General features: G+C 42.0%; 2 protein-coding genes across 2 annotated transcripts in view; both read right to left on the minus strand.

Annotated features, from left to right (window-relative positions):
- Nucleotides 1-7,708, minus strand: LOC134534022 (uncharacterized). The gene is made up of 4 exons (XM_063371972.1): nucleotides 7,689-7,708; nucleotides 7,060-7,294; nucleotides 388-1,634; nucleotides 1-7 (listed from the first exon to the last, which is right to left on the minus strand). The coding sequence occupies exons 1-4, from the start codon at nucleotides 7,706-7,708 to the stop codon at nucleotides 1-3; spliced, it is 1,509 nt and encodes a 502-aa protein (XP_063228042.1).
- Nucleotides 7,449-19,064, minus strand: part of LOC134542145 (uncharacterized) — a 26,476-nt gene continuing 14,860 nt past the window's right edge. Inside the window, exons 2-4 of the mRNA XM_063386162.1 lie at nucleotides 16,740-16,804; nucleotides 12,811-12,956; nucleotides 7,449-9,312 (exon numbers count right to left, since the gene is read on the minus strand). Of these exons, the coding sequence (XP_063242232.1) occupies nucleotides 9,090-9,312; nucleotides 12,811-12,956; nucleotides 16,740-16,804 (434 nt within the window). The 3' untranslated portion in view covers nucleotides 7,449-9,089. The remainder of the gene's footprint in view (nucleotides 9,313-12,810; nucleotides 12,957-16,739; nucleotides 16,805-19,064) is intronic.

Here is a 19,064-nt window from a genome sequence, read left to right on the forward strand (position 1 = left end):
CTACATCCTGCATTTATCGCCCAAAACTCTCCACAGTAACTTTGTGACATAAATTCTAGAGGTAATCATAACAGTGGGACGAAAATAATGTAAAAAATGGCGTAATTTTGATAATTACTTTTAATCACACTCTTGTATTCAATAGAATGCGAAGTTCTTGTCTGTAGCGACATTGAAACAGGTACAGGACATGTATAGGAATTTGAATCTACACACAGTTGACCGTTAAATAGTTGATTTCCAGGACACGATAATGTCGTCTTAATGCCATCTATGCAGTAATAGTAACTCTTACAACCAGATGTGATGTTCTGGTAGAAGCCACTGAGTGTATTCGAACATTCGACACTGGGAACCACGTTATTGGAACTTTCGAGTGCGAGGCACCCGGAGTAGGTCCGCGCATCCACACAAGACGAACTGTCGAAGACCTTCCCGTCCGGACAGGAGGCGTCTGCTGCTTTCCTCCCTCCTATACACTGGAAGTAGTTCCGGCAGCCATTGTTGAAGTCGGCGAACCACCCATCCGACCTGCCGTGGCACACACCCGCGTCCGCACTGTAAGGAATGGTGCACTGGAACACAGACGGGTCGACGCAACGCCTCCCGTCGAACACCTTGTCATCGTCACACATGAGAGTCGTTATCTTGTCGCCGTCCAGGCAGTAGTAGTACTTCCGACAATCGGATTCCGCGGCCGCATGGTAGCCGTTCGCCCTGCCCACGCAGTCTTCGGACGAGAACGGACACTCGTAAGCGTCGGGGGCCACGCACTCTGTCCCGTCGAACACGTACGAGCCGGCGCACAGGTAGGTTATCTTGTGGCCGTTGGAGCAGAAGAAGTAGGAGCGGCAGCCCGAGTCGGCGTCGCGGTAGTAGCCGTCCGGCTTGTCCTGGCACGCGTCCTGGGGGAGGGCGGGGCAGCGGTAGTCGCCCGCGGGCACGCAGGACCGCCCGTCGAACACCTGGCCGCGCGGGCAGGCCAGTCGCGTCCTGTTGCCTCGGTGGCACAGGAAGTAGCGCCGGCACCGGGAGTCGGGGCCCAGGTCGGCGTGCAGGCCGTCCGCCAGGGCCGCGCACCCCAGCCACGGCTCGGGGCCCTCGCACGAGAAGTCCCCCTCGGCCACGCAGGCGCTGCCGTCGAAGACGCGCGCGCCCTCGCAGCGCAGCCGCGCGAGCAGCGCGCCGCCCCCGCAGCGCACGTGGGCGCCGCAGCCCGAGGCGTAGTCGGGACCGAGGCCGTCGGCGCGGCCGGCGCAGGGGTCGGCGGGGGCGGGCGGCGGGCAGGGAGCGCCCTCCCAGCGCAGCGTGGCCAGCGTGCGGCCGCCGCGGCACAGGCGGTACACGCGACAGCCGGCGGCGGGGCGCGGGCCGTCCGGCAGCCCCGCGCAGTCGTCGGCGGGCAGCGCGACGGCGCTGGCGTGCGGCGGCGGGCAGGTCACCTCGGCGGCGGGGCGGCAGGCGCGGCCGTCGTGCAGCGAGCCGGCGGGGCAGCCGCGCACCGCGCGCACCTCGCCGCCCTCGCAGCGGAACGAGCGCCGGCAGCCGTGCGAGGAGTCCGCGTAGTCGCCGTTCACGCGGCCCGTGCACAGCAGCTCGTAGCACGGCTCCCGCGCCGCGCCGGCCACGCACTCCTGTGTCACAGAGCTCAACGTGAGCGTTGGGGCCACCAACACTCTAGGGCACTAGGCTATCGAACAATAGAGTCCACGATCTCACCGCGTTAGCGATCAGGATCACCGAGAGCCCTCATAACTTAACATCTTAATAAAAGTGCCGATGAATTTGGACATGTCAGTATCAACGATATCAGCGATGACTTTTTTTAAAACCATCAACCTCAACGTATCTGCCTCAAAGTATCGGGCCCAGTTATAAAGATAGTTTGCATTTGGGAAAGGTGGCAGACGTTGCAACGGGCCGGTGGGTTTTCTCGGGGTTCTGTCGTTCCCCCTCACCATTCATTCCGCCAATGCTTCATCGGCATCTCATCCCCTTTAGTCGTCCTTATTGACCTTGATGACGACGATACTTTAATATATATATATATATATATATATATATATATATGTTGTTTCCATTTTAAGATAATATTGTATAGACCATGGATAAGGCAGGATTTGTGAGAAAAAGAAAAATGATAGCGGCGAAATGAGCATAAAGAAATCATTTTGGGGCATAGAATACCATCCAAGACAGCGGGATGTAATTAAATATATATATAATGCTTCATAAAGCATTTTTATAACATCTAAGGACCCCTGTTGATTTTTTTTGTAATTTTTTTAAAGGCTATTTTTTACTAATTTTATCTCGATACCTCCCTGGTAGTTTTTATTCTGCCAGAAATATTTTCAATAGATATTCACCTTGTGTAATATCTGTTGAAAATATTTGGTGGTGGAGGCATCAGTTAAAATTTTAGAAATAGCATTGAAATATAAGCAAGGACCAAAAAACGGGGGGGGGGGGGGGGGAAGGGACGCTAAAAAGCGCGTGAGACAGAGCCTTGAGTGCTTTTACGAAACAAGTAATTATTAGATAATAATTGACAATCATAAAAATAGACGCTTCACTTACAGTACTAATGAAAATGTTCGACTGTGTGTTTAAAGAGAAGGTTACTCTCTAAAGGCCCTATCACACGATGCAAGTTTTCTTGGAAGGTCTTCCATGGTGGCAGGTACAAATGGTTATTTGTGGAAGAATCAGCAGAGCGCTGGCCGTTTTCATGGAAGTTTTTGTAAACTGGTCGTGTTCGAATTTCTGTGGGAGGTTTCGTACAAGGTGGAAATTTTACTAAATCGGAATGAAGGGATGTTGTGCCACTAGAGTTGTAGCATGTGTGCTACAGCCTCTACCTTTGATAATGTTGGCAGAAATGGTTAACTTATTTTATTAACCTTTTCGGATGCCCTGGTAATAAGAGTTATTTTGGATTTAAGTTTGTTATATTTTGTTTTAAAAAAGAAAATTGTAATTCTTGTTTAGTCTTATTATTTTTAATTTTAAGATTTTAAGGTATTAAATTGGTCTGGAACGTTCAAGGACCGTACCGAATATTTTGGTAATCGCTGCGCTAGGCGGCGCGCGAGCAGAACAGCTGAGTGTGTGACGTCAGGGGAGACTGGCGAGCGGCAGTCGCCTGGTTGGTCTGGGCGGGCGCGGATGTGAGTAAAACGCGGGTTGGCCATGGTGATGGTTCCACGTCGAAGTGACTTGCCGGTCGAACATCTGAATACGAGTGTTCCTTTTTGAATATGAACAGGGTTCAAATATATAATTTAGAACGCGTTGGTACGATGAAACGCGAGTGGTTGGTGAGGCGTGTGTGAATGTCGCTAGGATTTTCCAAGGATGAATTATGTGCGCCAAAATAAACTCCAAGACGGTATGGCGAAGGATTCGTCATATACGTACAATTACCCGCAGCTACAGTAATGTGTTATGGCAAGGGTTTGCCATGAAAAACACTCGTGAGCAAACGGGTGTATTTGGTGACCGGACGTCTCGACGTCAAAAAAGCAAGTAAGTGCCAGCCATGCCACTGCCCCGTTGACCCCTTTGACCCCTGGGACGAAACTATAATTTGTGGATTTTGGAGATTTTAATTAACGGACCAATAACACTGAAACTGGGATTTTACGTTCAGCGTGTTCACCCAATCCCTGCCCGACGTGGAAGAAAAAAGGCGTCGACCGTTAGAAAATGACTTAACTGAGAAGGGCTTGTTAACCCATAATTTGTAATTTGCAAAATTTTTGATATATTAATTTGGATGCTAATGTGTGTCAAATTTTTGCTAGATTTCGCCTATTTGATGGTAAATTCTGTTAATTGGTATTTATAGTAGTGCTACACCCGGTGCGTATCTATATTTGTATTGGTATTAATATGTTATTATATATTTTTAATGCCTTTTCGGTAATTACATTTAATTTTTCGGAGCTCCGAAGTATATGATCCAAATTATACCTTTTTTGGGGGATTTGTTAAAGTATTTTTTTTTAGTATTATTATATAGCAATTTTTTTTATAAGTAGTAATAGGGTATGTATTTTATGATGTATGCGCTGATAAGTGATGAAACGATTTTATGGTATACTTATATATATATATATATATATATATATATATATATATATATATATATATATATATATATATATATATATATATATATATATATATATATATATATATATATATATATATATATATATATATATATATATATATATATATATATATATTAAATGTGGCCATATACTTTTTGCGTCTTTTTAACCTGCTGCCTCCTCTCACTGTTCGCAATATTATTAGTATTTTTTGAGCCTGCCATTAGTTTGGGTTTTAATATTTTTTTGGGTTTACCTGCGCTCGCGGTACGGGGCAATATAGGAGTTTACTGTGTCGCGGGTTGCGGAAGTTGTTTGGTTTGGCCGGGGTTTAGGGCCAAACTTTACAAAGTGCGCCACTCTGCTTGGAGCAGTGATTGGAGCGCAACAGGGGTAATGTAATTTTTTATATGGTTTATTGTGCTTGGAATAATACGGGCCAGTATGGTTGTTAATGTGAGTTGGATTTTTAATTTGGAGCGCCCGGACTTAATAAACAACCTGGAAAAGGCCGGGATAATAGTAGAAGGACAGGAAGACATAGAATTACTCCAGGTGACATTTATGGAATACGTGTTGCATGGAAACGTCGGCAATATTTCAGAGGGGGAGGTTACTGAAAGCGATCGTTACTTGAATCAGAAATTGTTTTTCGAGGCGATAAAGAATATCCCTTACTTAAGATAGAAATCCTGAGGACTTAATCCGGTTTTGCAGTGAGGTGGAAAAATTGCGGGAAATTAAAGAATGGGCCAGCGATAATAATATTTTGAAGAGTGTCGTACTTAAATGTTCGGGAGTAGCTCGCGCCGTGGTTATTGACGGATTGGTAAATAACCTTAGCTGGTGTGAAGTAAATGAGGGTTTATGGGAGCCCCTGTGTCCGCGGCGTTGTAAGTTACAACTTGTGCAGGACAAAGTGTTTAGGTTTCAAATAAAGGGGGAGATAATGTGCGATTACGTTTATGATATTTTGTTAAACTTGAAAGTATTTGGTTTACGTTTACCGCAGCAGGCCATTGTAGATAATGCCGTTTTTTTTTGTTATGGTATTTAATTTTATTTTATTTTAAAGTACTGTTGGTTTTAGCGGTAAACGTCTTTGTACATTTGTTAATTGTTGGTTCTATCTTGTCAATACTTTGTTCCTTTGTTATGTGGGTTTGTGTAATTTCTCTCGTTTTTATCCTAAGCCTTGTTCTTACTTGCTCTGTTATTTGTTCTTATTTGTTACCTTTTAAGGTTAGGCTGGTAGGTACTAGGACGATTACCGCTAATACGAAAATGGTGTGGAAAACTTTTTTTATTTGTTTAATTCTTCAGCAGGTTTTTTTTTTGAGCAGGGTGATTTGTAGCATGTGTGCTACAGCCTCTACCTTTGATAATGTTTATGTTGGCAGAAATGGTTAACTTATTTTATTAACCTTTTCGGATGCCCTGGTAATAAGAGTTATTTTGGATTTAAGTTTGTTATATTTTGTTTTAAAAAAGAAAATTGTAATTCTTGTTTAGTCTTATTATTTTTAATTTTAAGATTTTAAGGTATTAAATTGGTCTGGAACGTTCAAGGACCGTACCGAATATTTTGGTAATCGCTGCGCTAGGCGGCGCGCGAGCAGAACAGCTGAGTGTGTGACGTCAGGGGAGACTGGCGAGCGGCAGTCGCCTGGTTGGTCTGGGCGGGCGCGGACGTGAGTAAAACGCGGGTTGGCCATGGTGATGGTTCCACGTCGAAGTGACTTGCCGGTCGAACATCTGAATACGAGTGTTCCTTTTTGAATATGAACGGGGTTCATATATATAATTTAGAACGCGTTGGTACGATGAAACGCGAGTGGTTAGTGTGGCGTGTGTGAATGTCGCGAGGATTTTCCAAGGATGAATTATGTGCGCCAAAATAAACTCCAAGACGGTATGGCGAAGGATTCGTCATATACGTACAATCACCCGCAGCTACAGTAACGTGTTATGGCAAGGGTTTGCCATGAAAAACACTCGTGAGCAAACAGGTGTATTTGGTGACCGGACGTCTCGACGTCAAAAAAGCAAGTAAGTGCCAGCCGTACCACTGCCCCGTTGACCCCTTTGAACCCTGGGACGAAACTATAATTTGTGGATTTTGGAGATTTTAATTAACGGACCAATAACACTGAAACTGGGATTTTACGTTCAGCGTGTTCACCCAATCCCTGCCCGACGTGGAAGAAAAAAGGCGTCGACCGTTAGAAAATGACTTAACTGAGAAGGGCTTGTTAACCCATAATTTGTAATTTGCAAAATTTTTGATATATTAATTTGGATGCTAATGTGTGTCAAATTTTTGCTAGATTTCGCCTATTTGATGGTAAATTCTGTTAATTGGTATTTATAGTAGTGCTACGCCCGGTGCGTATCTATATTTGTATTGGTATTAATATGTTATTATATATTTTTAATGCCTTTTCGGTAATTACATTTAATTTTTCGGAGCTCCGAAGTATATGATCCAAATTATACCTTTTTTGGGGGATTTGTTAAAGTATTTTTTTAAGTATTATTATATAGCAATTTTTTTTATAAGTAGTAATAGGGTATGTATTTTATGATGTATGCGCTGATAAGTGATGAAACGATTTTATGGTATACTTATATATATATTTATTAAATGTGGCCATGTACTTTTTGCGTCTTTTTAACCTGCTGCCTCCTCTCACTGTTCGCAATCTTATTAGTATTTTTTGAGCCTGCCATTAGTTTGGGTTTTAATATTTTTTTGGGTTTACCTGCGCTCGCGGTACGGGGCAATATAGGAGTTTACTGTGTCGCGGGTTGCGGAAGTTGTTTGGTTTGGCCGGGGTTTAGGGCCAAACTTTACAGAGTTAAAAACTGTAATTTATTTTGGTTTGAAACGCTGTGAATATGCGACTGCCATGTGTGTACAGAAAGGAGGCGTGCTCCGCACCTGGTCGCGCGCGCTGAACGCGGCGCCGGCGGGGCAGGCGAGCTGCGAGGCGCGGCCGGCGCGGCAGCGGTAGTAGGCGCGGCAGCGGGACCCCGGCTCGGCGAAGGCGCCCTCGTCGCCGGCGCACAGCGGCCGCACGCACCACACGTCGCCGGCGGGGCAGCAGGCCCCCCGCGCCGCGCTGAAGCGCTGGCCCTCGCCGCACGAGGCGCGCGTCGCCGAGCCGTTCTCGCACCTGCGACCGCCACACCGTCCCTCGCTCTTTACAACCTGCTCCATTCGTTCCTGTGTGGCCAACGTCACTCCTTCCAGTGTCTTTTCATGTCTTGTTATTCTGTCAAATAACCAAATATATGGCTTATAATGAGGAAACAAAAAAAAATACGCAATTAAAAAATCAATCTAATAATGTCATGAATCATCATATGGATTACAAAAATATGTAGGTTTTTTTTCCATAATTTCTATGAAAATAGCACGATTTTATAACAGTGTCTGATGACAACTTATGTACACATGCACACAAATATGGCTAATGAACGACAGTTTACTCGATAGTATTTTTTTGTTTGATATTTTCTTGAGGCGGGGCGTGCACAACAAGCTCGCTGGCCGCCAGTCGGCATCACCGCTTTACAAGCATGGACATCGCTAAAAACGAGCGTTTTCGCCGTCAGGTTTGAAGTTGCGCTAGTTCCCGCGTGGAAATCTCTGTGTTGTTGGAAGCCAATGCAGCACACCTCACAAATAAAAATGGCAGTGTCAATACGACAACACCTACGCCGCAGTTTGAGTATACACTGTTGGAAATCACTTTTCAAAGAAGATTTCGCCTGAAATAAACGAAGAGTTCGCCGAAATTTCTGATGACAGGATCTTCCAAGTTCTGTTTTTTGACGTGACAACGTCTAATAAATCGATGAACGCCGGCTGCACGCACGAAAAAGTGTTCCGTAACGCACATTGTTCCACTACGATGTGTCCCGTTACGCTCTTTGTACGCTTGCGCCGCATCTATCTCTCTTCCACTCTATTGGAACAACCATCGATTTGACTTTTAAATCATGTTTTCGTCGTTTGAATTATTAAGTTTATGTAAATTTAACGATCGTCCACCGATTTCCAGCACAATCAGTACGGTTATTTAAAAGTAATGTTGAATTTTCAAATACGTTTTTGTACGAACAGTGGTGTTTTACAGTTACACATAATAATTCAAATTACACCCGGGATCTTTTGCACAATGTTTTAAAAAAATATTGTAACACATTATAAATAAGTTTAGTGTATTTGGGATGCGTATTTGTTATAAAATCGTATTATAAAAACGAAATAATATTATTCCCCTACGGTGCTGTCATCTACGGTGACGAACGCGAACCGAACGAATCGCGCTATTTACCCGCTTCCGCGACAACCAGGCACTCGTTAATACATATTTTCCTTTGTTTATCGCGAGGGGCGTTATTATTAATGAATTATAAATAAAATTTCGTGCCCGGGGCCACAATTGCATATCATTTTGAGCACTGGAAGACATAAAAACGTAAAATATTCTGGACGAATTTTAATCTCGGCCGTTAACAAGCCGGGTAGTGTACTGCAAAATGCGGGGACGCACCACAACGCCGAAATACCACAACGCCGAAATGCCAAATTGACCACAACGCCGACAGCTAGAAAACTGCTGTGTACCACAACGCCGAATTACCACAACGCCGAAATACACGAACGCCGAAAAATGTCATTGCAGGACTGCCACAAAGGTTAGGTTAGGTTAGACTAGGTTAGGTTAGACTAGTTTGGGTTAGGCTAGGCTAGGTTAGGTTAGGCTAAGTTAGGTTAGGTTATATTACGCTAGGTTAGGTTAGGTTAGGTCAGGCTAAGTTAGGTTAGGTTATATTACGCTAGGTTAGGTTAGGTTAGGTAAGGTTAGGTTTGATTGTGGTATTTCGGCGTTAAGGTACACTTAAGAAACAAACACAAATTCATTCAGTTGTTATTTCGGCGTTGTGGTACACAGCAGTTTTCTAGCTGTCGCCGATGTGGTATTTCTGCGTTGTGGTAACGACCCCTGCAACGCGCGCTTGCCTGAAGTACTGCTGGCAGCCGCTGGCGTGGTCGGCGTGCAATCCGTCGCCCAGCGCCTCGCACGGTGGAGGGGGGTCCCCGCGCGGCTCGCAGCGGGCCGTGCGCGCGCTGAACTCGCGGCCCGCGGCGCAGCTGCGCGCCTCGCGCCGGCCCCCGCGGCACCTGTCGCCCACACATCCCGGCTCTTGTCAACAACCACGGTGCTGCCATCTGTGGCGGGTCGCGCCAACCGATGTGCGTGGAGACAAACGATTAACTGTTCAATGTATTTTAACACGAACTAAACCTACATCGAGGGTTAAGTAAATTTTTCAATTTTTTTTTTTTTTTTTTTTTTTTTTTTTTTTCGCTTTTATGCAGCCGTTTCATTATGTAGTTCAAAATTTCAGTCTGATAATCAAATGAGTCAATGTAGCTGCTCCGGTGGCGAATTCCAGCGGTGTCTGCGGAAACTGTGTGTGATTCGCGTCCAGAAATGTAGTTTAAAATACGGTTTGCGTATAATTTCGTATCCGAATATCGTATTATAAGTGTATTTGTAACATAGGTACACATGAATTTACTCTTTACCGAAGTATAAGATGTTACACATCACTGGCGAGTACTGAAAGACTTGCTCGCATGTTTTTATATTGTCACTGTTATTAATTATGGTGTTTTTCTGTTAATGTACGATTTTTATGCAGTTGTTGCCATAAGAGGGTGTAGTTATGAATTTTTGCGTGACTTTTTATTGCCATTTATTATATCGTCTTTAGTAAATATCAGTTAAGAAAATTTGAGACGGAAAATAATGTGCAAGAACGCGATAGTAATGAATCTACAGGAAACATTCTCAGATGGTAGTAACGACAAGGAAATTAAATAACTAGTATGGCAGGTAAGACCGAGCATTAAGGTCATGTCATGATCCACCAAGCGACGCTGTGTAATTGAGGTTAGAATAGTTTGAAGCGTTTACCGTCGCCTCTTTACCACAACTTTGTAATTTTCTTCGTTTTTGTTAAATATTCTTAATCTCTTTAATTTTAAATTTTTTATTCGGTTGGCTATTTATATTCTTGCTTTAATATAGATTTATTTTCTCGTCATATGATTTAGCTGTTTGGGCGTATTTATTTACGCCTTTAACTTTTAAGTTTTAGCTATTCATATTATCCTTGATTGATATTTTTAATACTGCTTAAAAGCTTTTTGTGAAGTTGTCTGTAGACCACCTTTGCTCGCCGAATCGTGTTTTGTTTTGCCCGGTCGCCGCGAGACCTGCTGAGGCGCGGCGCTGTGAGCAGCGGTTCTCTACTGGGTCTTCGGGGCAGCTTCGATCATGTGATAATTATAATTAAATGACCAAATAATTGCCTATACGTGCAGTTCTTTATTCTGAGTTGCTTGTGATTTGTAAAGATATATGTGATACAAGTACACGAAAAATGTACCAAGTGCTAAAGTTAATTCCGTTCTTACGGCTCGTGACGTGTCTCACGTAAGCACCAAACATAAAACAAAAATTCCTCGTCCTGCGGGGGCAACAGCTGTGGAGTGCAGAAGCTTGGACTCCGAGTGGATCCAGGAATCATCGTTATAACTTGTGAGTCTTTTCTGGTCTAATTTCTATACACTTTTGGCCCACCCACCCTCTTTGGAAAGACTGAAGTTACAGCAGTGAAACGTGTAACTTTGGCAGAGATTTACTTAATTCAAGATATTGAAACATTTTTCCTGCAGGACATAACCTACAATTTTGTCAGTAACTTTCGTAGGCAAGAACTGCGTGCAATTTGACCGCCAGGCAGCGCGCGACAATTTAGCGCGGATCTTCTGCCCTCGCCCAGTGTGAACTCACACATGACCTTGAACCTCACCAGTGAAGCAACGTACGAGTGTAAAAACGCGATGATTGTTTAGGACTATTTTATGAAACTTTGACTGGCACTTAATAATTTTGTAGTGCAGGTTATTTTTTTGTTTCAGGCTAATCATCAGACAGTGATAAATTATTAAGTTGGTTTTGGTAAACTTTCAAGTATCAAGTTTTTTACGAGCCTTCAAACTTTTGATTACACACACGTTAGCCCTCAAACGTAGTTAAGACGTCGCTAGCTTATTCGCCCGACGTCTGCAGTGAGAGACTTCGCTTTTGACATTTACACTGTTCAAGTTGCGTTTACGTTATTACGTCTCTAGTGCTTACGTGAGACACGTCATTTGCCGTAAGCACGGAATTAACTTTAACATTTTTTGTTCGCTCAGCAACGTGTTACTAACTTTGAACACTCAGGCGGCCAAGTGCCGAACATTATTGTGCATAAACGTGATAGTTGTGTTTATGCCTGATTCTAAAATATTTTTCATATACTTGTATCATTTGTCTTTAATTATTTTTAATCACAGGCAATTTAGGATAATAAAATGTACGTGTTGGAAATTATTTATACATTTAATTATGATTCAGCACTTGATCATTAAGGATATATGACGTGCCATTTTAGTTTGATTACTGAATAGCCTTGTTTGTAATTTGTCTAAAGCAAGAAAAGACGGCTATTATTCTTATGTGACGTTAGGTGTATGTTTGTGCATTTATGTAATGCCCCTGTGTGCGGACTTCTCGCTTCACTCGCCTCCGCGCTTCCTGGCACTTTTAATTCCCAGGCAGGCGGCGAACTTCTATGCAGAGGGGTTAAAGAATCTGGCGCAGCGTTATGAAAAGTGCTTGAAAATGAATGGAGATTATGTGGAAAAATGAAGTAGTCATGTAGTAAACTAAAACTGCTAATAAAAATCTGTTTTCAAGAGTTGATTTTACAAAATTATCTAACGGACCTTACTTTATGAATATTAAAAAGAAGTGAACCATTACACCTAAATTGAAATATGTAACTAATGGCTTGATATAGATAAAATTTCAATTTCTGGTGTTCTACATTAAAAGGGACGAACGAGTCAGTACATTTAAAAGACCTGAAATACTTTTGACGCCGGTAAAACAGTTTTAAATTCAAGTAACTACATTGTGCTGAAACATGTAGTTATCCGAGGGCACACCCAAAGTGAACATCTCAGTTCATTCGAGAGTGAGTCAAAGTGTGTAAGAGGGAGAGTGCAAAGTGAGAGAAAACACCCTCTTTGATTGAGTTTATTGACCTAAGACTCTGTGCATAACTCTTACTATACTACGTCGTCTCTCTGATAATGTTTACCGGTAGATCCACTGGCCAGTACGAACTGCTCACCGCCGCCTTAGGTCGATTTGTGCTCATGTGATGGACTAAGGCATAATGCTTTCACGAAGATAACCAAACCGGCTATTTGTCGCACCCATCTTCGACATGATTCAACTTGGGACCACAGAGTCGCATATAAGGTGGTGCAGAGCCCACTATACGCTTAGATAGCTTGTTGAGTTAAACCTGCCTTTCCCAGACATTATCATAAAATTAACGATTTTAGGAGAAGCCATTTTGGAATAGTTAGTGGTTACCTTCTACAACTGTGGCACTGAATAAGTTCTGTGCGTTTTCTCAGTCACTTCTAACTCCTCACCTAAAGTTACAAGAATATGACATAATGTAATTTTCTACATTCCATCGAATATGGCCACTACCTTTAAATTGGGTCATTATTTTCTTCATGCTCTTAATCAGAATTCGGTCAACTAACCTGTAGTAAATTCTGCTGGACGAGGAGTCGGCGTAAGCCCCGTCCTCTCTGTCTGCGCAAGAGAACTGAAGCCGAGAGTCCGCCGTGATCAGCATCCCTGATTCTTCAAGTGTGGCCACTTCAGAACTATTCTTCTCGTCCACGACCTGCTCGCAGCAAGATCAAAAACTTTATAATGCAAAACACCACACAGAGAAAAGTAGAGAGTGTTAGTTGATTTGTATTTAAATTGAAACCAAATTTTTTACATGAAAATTTCAAAACCATGAATCTTACTTGCAGTAAAATATTACGTTAGTATGAATAAGCAATGAGCATGCGTACTTTACAGTCATACGTAGGAATGCAAATGTGTATAATTGAGGATCAACCCTTTCTGAACAACATGAAATTAATATTCAACACGAAATATAATTTTAACGTTTTAGGTCACCCAAGCATATTAGCGCCACTGGGGCTAAAAAAAAAAAAAAAAAAAAAAAAAAATTCAATATTATAGGTAACTGTTAGAATTGTAAGGGACTTCTAACATTCTAACAGTGGAGTAATTGTAAGTTAGTCCGCGGGGGGAGAGTGTTTGGGCAGCCCCGGCCTCCCGCGAGAGGCTGGCCACTGTGCAGCGCGCAGGCGCTCCACGTGGTCGAGCGGCGAGACTCACCGCTGAGATTTACAGCTGCAGTTATATAGCGATAGTCTCGCGTCGCGCACGCTGGGGATCTCCGGTTCGACGCTAGAGAGAGTGACAGGGCAGATCCGTGCAGAGGAACTAAACAGCGTGTGTATGGAACCCAACAAGCATGGACTAGTTTTTGAGCATCTCTCATAACACAAGTGCGAAGATCCGAGATCAGAACTCCGCCCACTACGGTCCTGACCTTCAACCAACCTCCTTCCTCATCACCCTTCTATCAGAGTTTACTCTGATGGTGTCAGAAATAAGAGCCAAAGACCCATCCACAGTACGCCATTAAAATATGGGTGTTATTTTTTGTGGGTATCATTTAATGTGTTATATAAGTAGAGCCAAAATTTTATGGTGTTTTTGCTACTGTATTATTGTTTCAATCTCGTGTTAACTTTAATTTAGAAAAATACATAAGAACTAAATATTTTTACTTAGTACATATTACTTTACATTTTTTAATAAAATACTGAAATAAGTAATGGAATTAATTCTATATTTAAATTGACGAAATAAGGTAATTGAGTGAATTACGGTGAATTTTGTGTTTTGCCTTGCATTTCGCTGTTATTTCATTTTTACCGCTATTCGCCATATAATCTTGCCTCTAGTGATAAGTCTACCCGTATGCTCAAAACAATTCAAGTGTGTTCGAAGGCAATTTTTTCTGATTTGATCAGACGGTTAGTCACACAATGACAAAGGAAACGGATGGAGTGAGGTAGTAGGACACCCGACTCGCATATCAGTGACCCCAGGTTGGGACCCCAGTGCTGCTGTTTTGAATACTGATTTTTCATGGTTTCTCGAATTTTCTCCAGGAAAGTTCTGGGATCGCCAACTGTGTGCCAGGAGTTCCCAACCCTCCCTGCCCCCTCCAAACTAACAATTCCCCCCCCCCCCCCCCCCCCCAATAATAGATACTTACCCAAGACACTTAATTTGATAGTATCCTCAAGGTGGTCCGGGGATCCTCACCCAGGGGATTTTTGAAAATAAGTTAATCAAAATAGTGTTTTAATGCGAGTATAACACTAAAATATTAAGCGAAATATTGCACGCTCGGGGCAATTAACGTCAACTGATTGACATTTTAAAATTGTATGTTCTTATTCACCAAAGTATTTTAAATCACCCCCTCCCCCATTTTCATCTTCCCTGTGGCTGGATGTGCCACGGGCCACGGGCTATTCCTTCCCCAACATCTCTGGCGTGTTGCCGTCTCTTATTACCTCGCCGCCAGCAAGACCGTAAGCCGAACCAAGTCAGCACTGGCCCGACGACCAAAACCTGAATTCGACTCCATTGTTATGTGGCTATATACTTCAGTTCTAAGTCATGTCATTGTTTAATCTCTGTTTTCAGGGAAGGCAGCAATGCCGCCAAGAAGAGGGATGGGATTAGTAAGGTGGGGTGGGGTTTAAACTCTCTGATAGGACAAAAACTACAAATATATTGCTAATAAAATGTATTGGAAACGTTACAAGTTGTGCAATTATTTCCGGATCACGTTTACAGTTATTGCCATGGAATATTATTTTTATTGTGGAGTTTGAAAATTGTATGTTAAGTACCTAGTGGGGAAGGAGTCTGACAAAATAATTGACCCCCCCGGGCCTGCTTCTGCCTCGTGCGGTTTGAGAAAGTTCGCAATTGTTGTCTCGTTCAAAAGGCGACTCGGTGGATTTTATTGAGCTTCTGCAGACATAAAAACGATCCACGTAAAATAACAAAAAGTTAATTTCTGGTTGATCAGAGAGATAGGAATGAAAAGGTGCCATATTGTTTTTCAACAGTTTTATGCCTATAACATTTAAAAACAGGTTTAATTAGAGGTGGGTCGAAAAGTATCAACTTGATACTTTGGCACTGATACGCGCCTGTATCAGGAACGGCAAACGAGTACACTTGAAAAGTATCAAGTACTTTAGTATCAGTTCAGAATTCGCCTGGAACAACACCACGGCCAATGTGCGCAGAACCCGATCGCAGATGACGGTCACTTGGGCGGAGCTTGTGAAAGGGGAGGGAGCAGGAACGACGAATAAGGGATAAAGAAGGGAAATAATGTAGGGGAGGAAGCGCAGGGGAAGACGTTGAAGGAGAGGCGCAAAGCGAAATTGTTACGAGTCGTTTGGTTATTTTCCCACATCAAAGTACGCTCAGTGCGCAGTGTGTGCACAGTCTCGTTCAATAATAAAACTAATGAAATTTTAATATTAAAAAGTACATTAATACAAGATATAATATTTATATTTGTGCACCTAACAGCTATGAAAATTCAAATAAATTCTCAGTTGACACTAATAACAGATGTAATCAACATATAGACTTTTTTTTCCTAAAACAATTAGTAACTAGTGTTTTCATACATTAAAAGATTACGATTTTATCAAAAATTAAAAATAAAAAAAAACAGATACGTACATTAGTGAGCATACTATATCAATGTTTACGTTTCAAATGTTTGTTCAGATTAGTCGATGATGATTTATAACTCAGTTTTTGTTTACACAAATTACAATTAGCAAACTCATTATTTTCCGTAAAAAAATTCCACACAAATGAAGTCTTTTTCCTGCACTTATCCATTCCTTATTTCACTATAAAGATACTAACTACAAAGCATGACAGCCCGCAACAATGTACATGGTGGTGATTGATACTGGCTGTATCAGGCGGGCATGAGAGCAACAGAGGTAGAGAATTACCGGGCGTGATAAATAATGTATCAGAGACACCGATACTTTTTTACGCTGGTGATGACGGCACAGAGGATGTGTACCCTGTAACGAGAATGCTGATACCTTGTCGCTTCCTGGGACCACTACTGCTCTGATACAAAAGTATCAGAGACTTGTAACTAGGTACATTACTGTATCAGTATCAGGTTGGAACAGATACCGAAAATTGCTGTAACAACCCACCTCTAGGTTTAATATTGAACACTTAGTTTCGTTAAACCATAGTAGAGAGCTCATTATAGTGACTGATGTTAATGAAGACTGGCTACAACAAAACGTTGGCTTTTAGCATTGTATTAATTTTTTTAGAATGTATACAACTGTAACAATACTTCTAATAGCGTCATGAAGTTTCTTAAAGTGAAATCTCTTCCTTAAAAAAGGCAAATTAACAACACATGATTAACAATTGTTGTGATCAAAAAGGTTTTTGAAAACAATATGGCGTCTGTCCGTTGTTATCTCTCTCCCTTAACATTTAATCATTTTTGATGAAAACTAACCAACGTTTTTCCGTCACGTGGAAATCTTCTGAGCTCCGGAGCACTGCTTATCAACGGCAATACACCTGAAAGAAAGCCATCACAAAAAAATTAGCGAACAACATTTCAAAAACTATTTATAAATGACTAGCTACCCGACCCGGCTTCGCACGGTTGTTTTAATGGGGGGGGGGGGGGGGGGGGGGGAGGAAATGAGACCAAATCTCTTATTTACAGATATAATAAAGGAAATAAAATGAAAATTAATTAATTTTGACAAAAACTTAATACAATGCTTTGTAATGTACCGAAGAAAAAACGAATAGCACCGATGGTTTCCCGACTCTTGAGCACGCAACGTTGTAATGGAGACGAAGTACCCACTGTTTCCCGGGCTTAAACACCAATCAACATTGATAGTGAGTTTATTATTAATTATAAATTATTAAGACCATTAATCGAAATAAAAACTATTCTATCTCTCAAGTTGGAAAAAAATTACTCATAAATGCCAATTTTCATCGAAATCGGTTGACTTGGTGAAGAGTTCACTGGAAACAAACATCAGGCCCGGGCTGAACACAGGGTGAAGGGGACCTTTTTAGAAATCAGATGTAGTTAGTAATTGTCTTCTTAATTTGAATAATTTATATCACTTTCAAATCCCGACCGACTTTGTTCTACCAGTGTATAGTTATTTACCTGTATATATCTAAAAATTGGTGGTCTGTATTTAATGAGTGATGAGGACTACACTAACAATGAAATAGTCGTTGCCATGGAGACGTATGAAGCATCAACAATGCTACAGCCGTTGCCGTGGTGGTTTTCTGCCAACTCATACATACATCACATTAGAAAACTCTAAAATTATCAGATTAAGACCTTTAATCGAAATAAAAACTATCCTATCTCTCAAGTTGGAAAAAATTACACATAAATGCCAATTTTCATCGAAATCGGTTAAGTGGTTTAGGAGTCCATTGAGGACAAACATTGTGACACGAGATTTATATATATTAAGATAAAACAGAATATTGCCTTGCGTGTTAGTGTGCTTGACCCACTCATACCGTTAACCACACGGAACTCTGGACACTCTGTTACTGTTCGCTCATCGAAAGAATGATATTGTTGATAAGTGCATTATATCGAAAAATACGTAGCGTCGAAATAAATAAGGCAGCACATATAGCAATAGAAGTATTGACAACATTTATATTCGAGGGGATATGAATAGAGCCACCATTATTTAGCGGATTATTTCATTGGTTAGCCAAGTAGACTTGAAGCTTGAACCACAGCGCTCTTGACACGCCTTTGACGACCTCGAGCCATTTATAGACAAAGAGAAGAAGTGGTTACCCAATCACGCGTAACCCGCCAAAGAACGTGACCTCGCTATCGACCAATGAGCATTTTAAAAAGGCTTTATTATGTAGCCTATAGGCAAGTTTAGTCTAGCTTGGAGTGAAACGAACCCGCTAAATAATCGTAGCTGTAGATATGAATCATATTTAGGATTCCATGACATGGACAGCATCGTCTAAACGCAACATGGGCAGTATGAAACTATTCGTTGAAAATCTCTTGAAGACTGGTGTTAATGCCGCCCGCTCCAATAAGTGGCGTTGTTTACTTGCAAGAGATGCTTCATTGGTCCGTGAAAAGCTTAAACCTGTGTGACACGTCAGTTAGATGTTATGTGTGTACAAGTGTGCACAAGTATATACGAAAAGCCGTGTCCCACAGCCAGGGGCGGCTGCAGCCTCGGGCAAACCTCGGGAAACAGCCCAGGTACACGCCACTCTTTACTGGACCCATTAAACTGTAGAATCATATTCATTACATTACGCAAACATAAGTTATTCGGATGTTAATAACGCTAAATTCATCTTTATTGTTATTATTTTTTGTACTTTCTACATGTAAATAACTTAACATAACCATTGTTACAAAATTAAATTCATGGTTGGCTTTAAAACGTTGATTTAAAGTTTATTTTCCAAATATTTCCGGGATTCCATTTTTTTTCCTTGAGGGCTTTTATAACTAACAAAAAAGGGGGGTGGAGCTTTTGGTGTAGTCACTGTCCTAGACATTATGGCCCTGAAGAAGTAAATGGCCCAGGGCCCCACAAAGTCTTTGGCCACTTCTGTATACAACACGTTAAATAAGTCAATAGACGAATATAATTATTTATAAAACTGGCGACGGTTCTTAAATGTAATCAGTTTTTTTTCGAGACAGTGTATTTTGCAAAGAGGCTAAACACCGCTGCGGTCGATCTGCGTCCTTATTGGCAGGACCCCCCCAGCGCCTCCTGCGGAGCGCCGGGGCGTCGCG

The sequence above is a fragment of the Bacillus rossius genome, chromosome 1 (genome assembly GCF_032445375.1).
Source record: "Bacillus rossius redtenbacheri isolate Brsri chromosome 1, Brsri_v3, whole genome shotgun sequence".
Lineage (NCBI taxonomy): Eukaryota > Metazoa > Arthropoda > Insecta > Phasmatodea > Bacillidae > Bacillus > Bacillus rossius.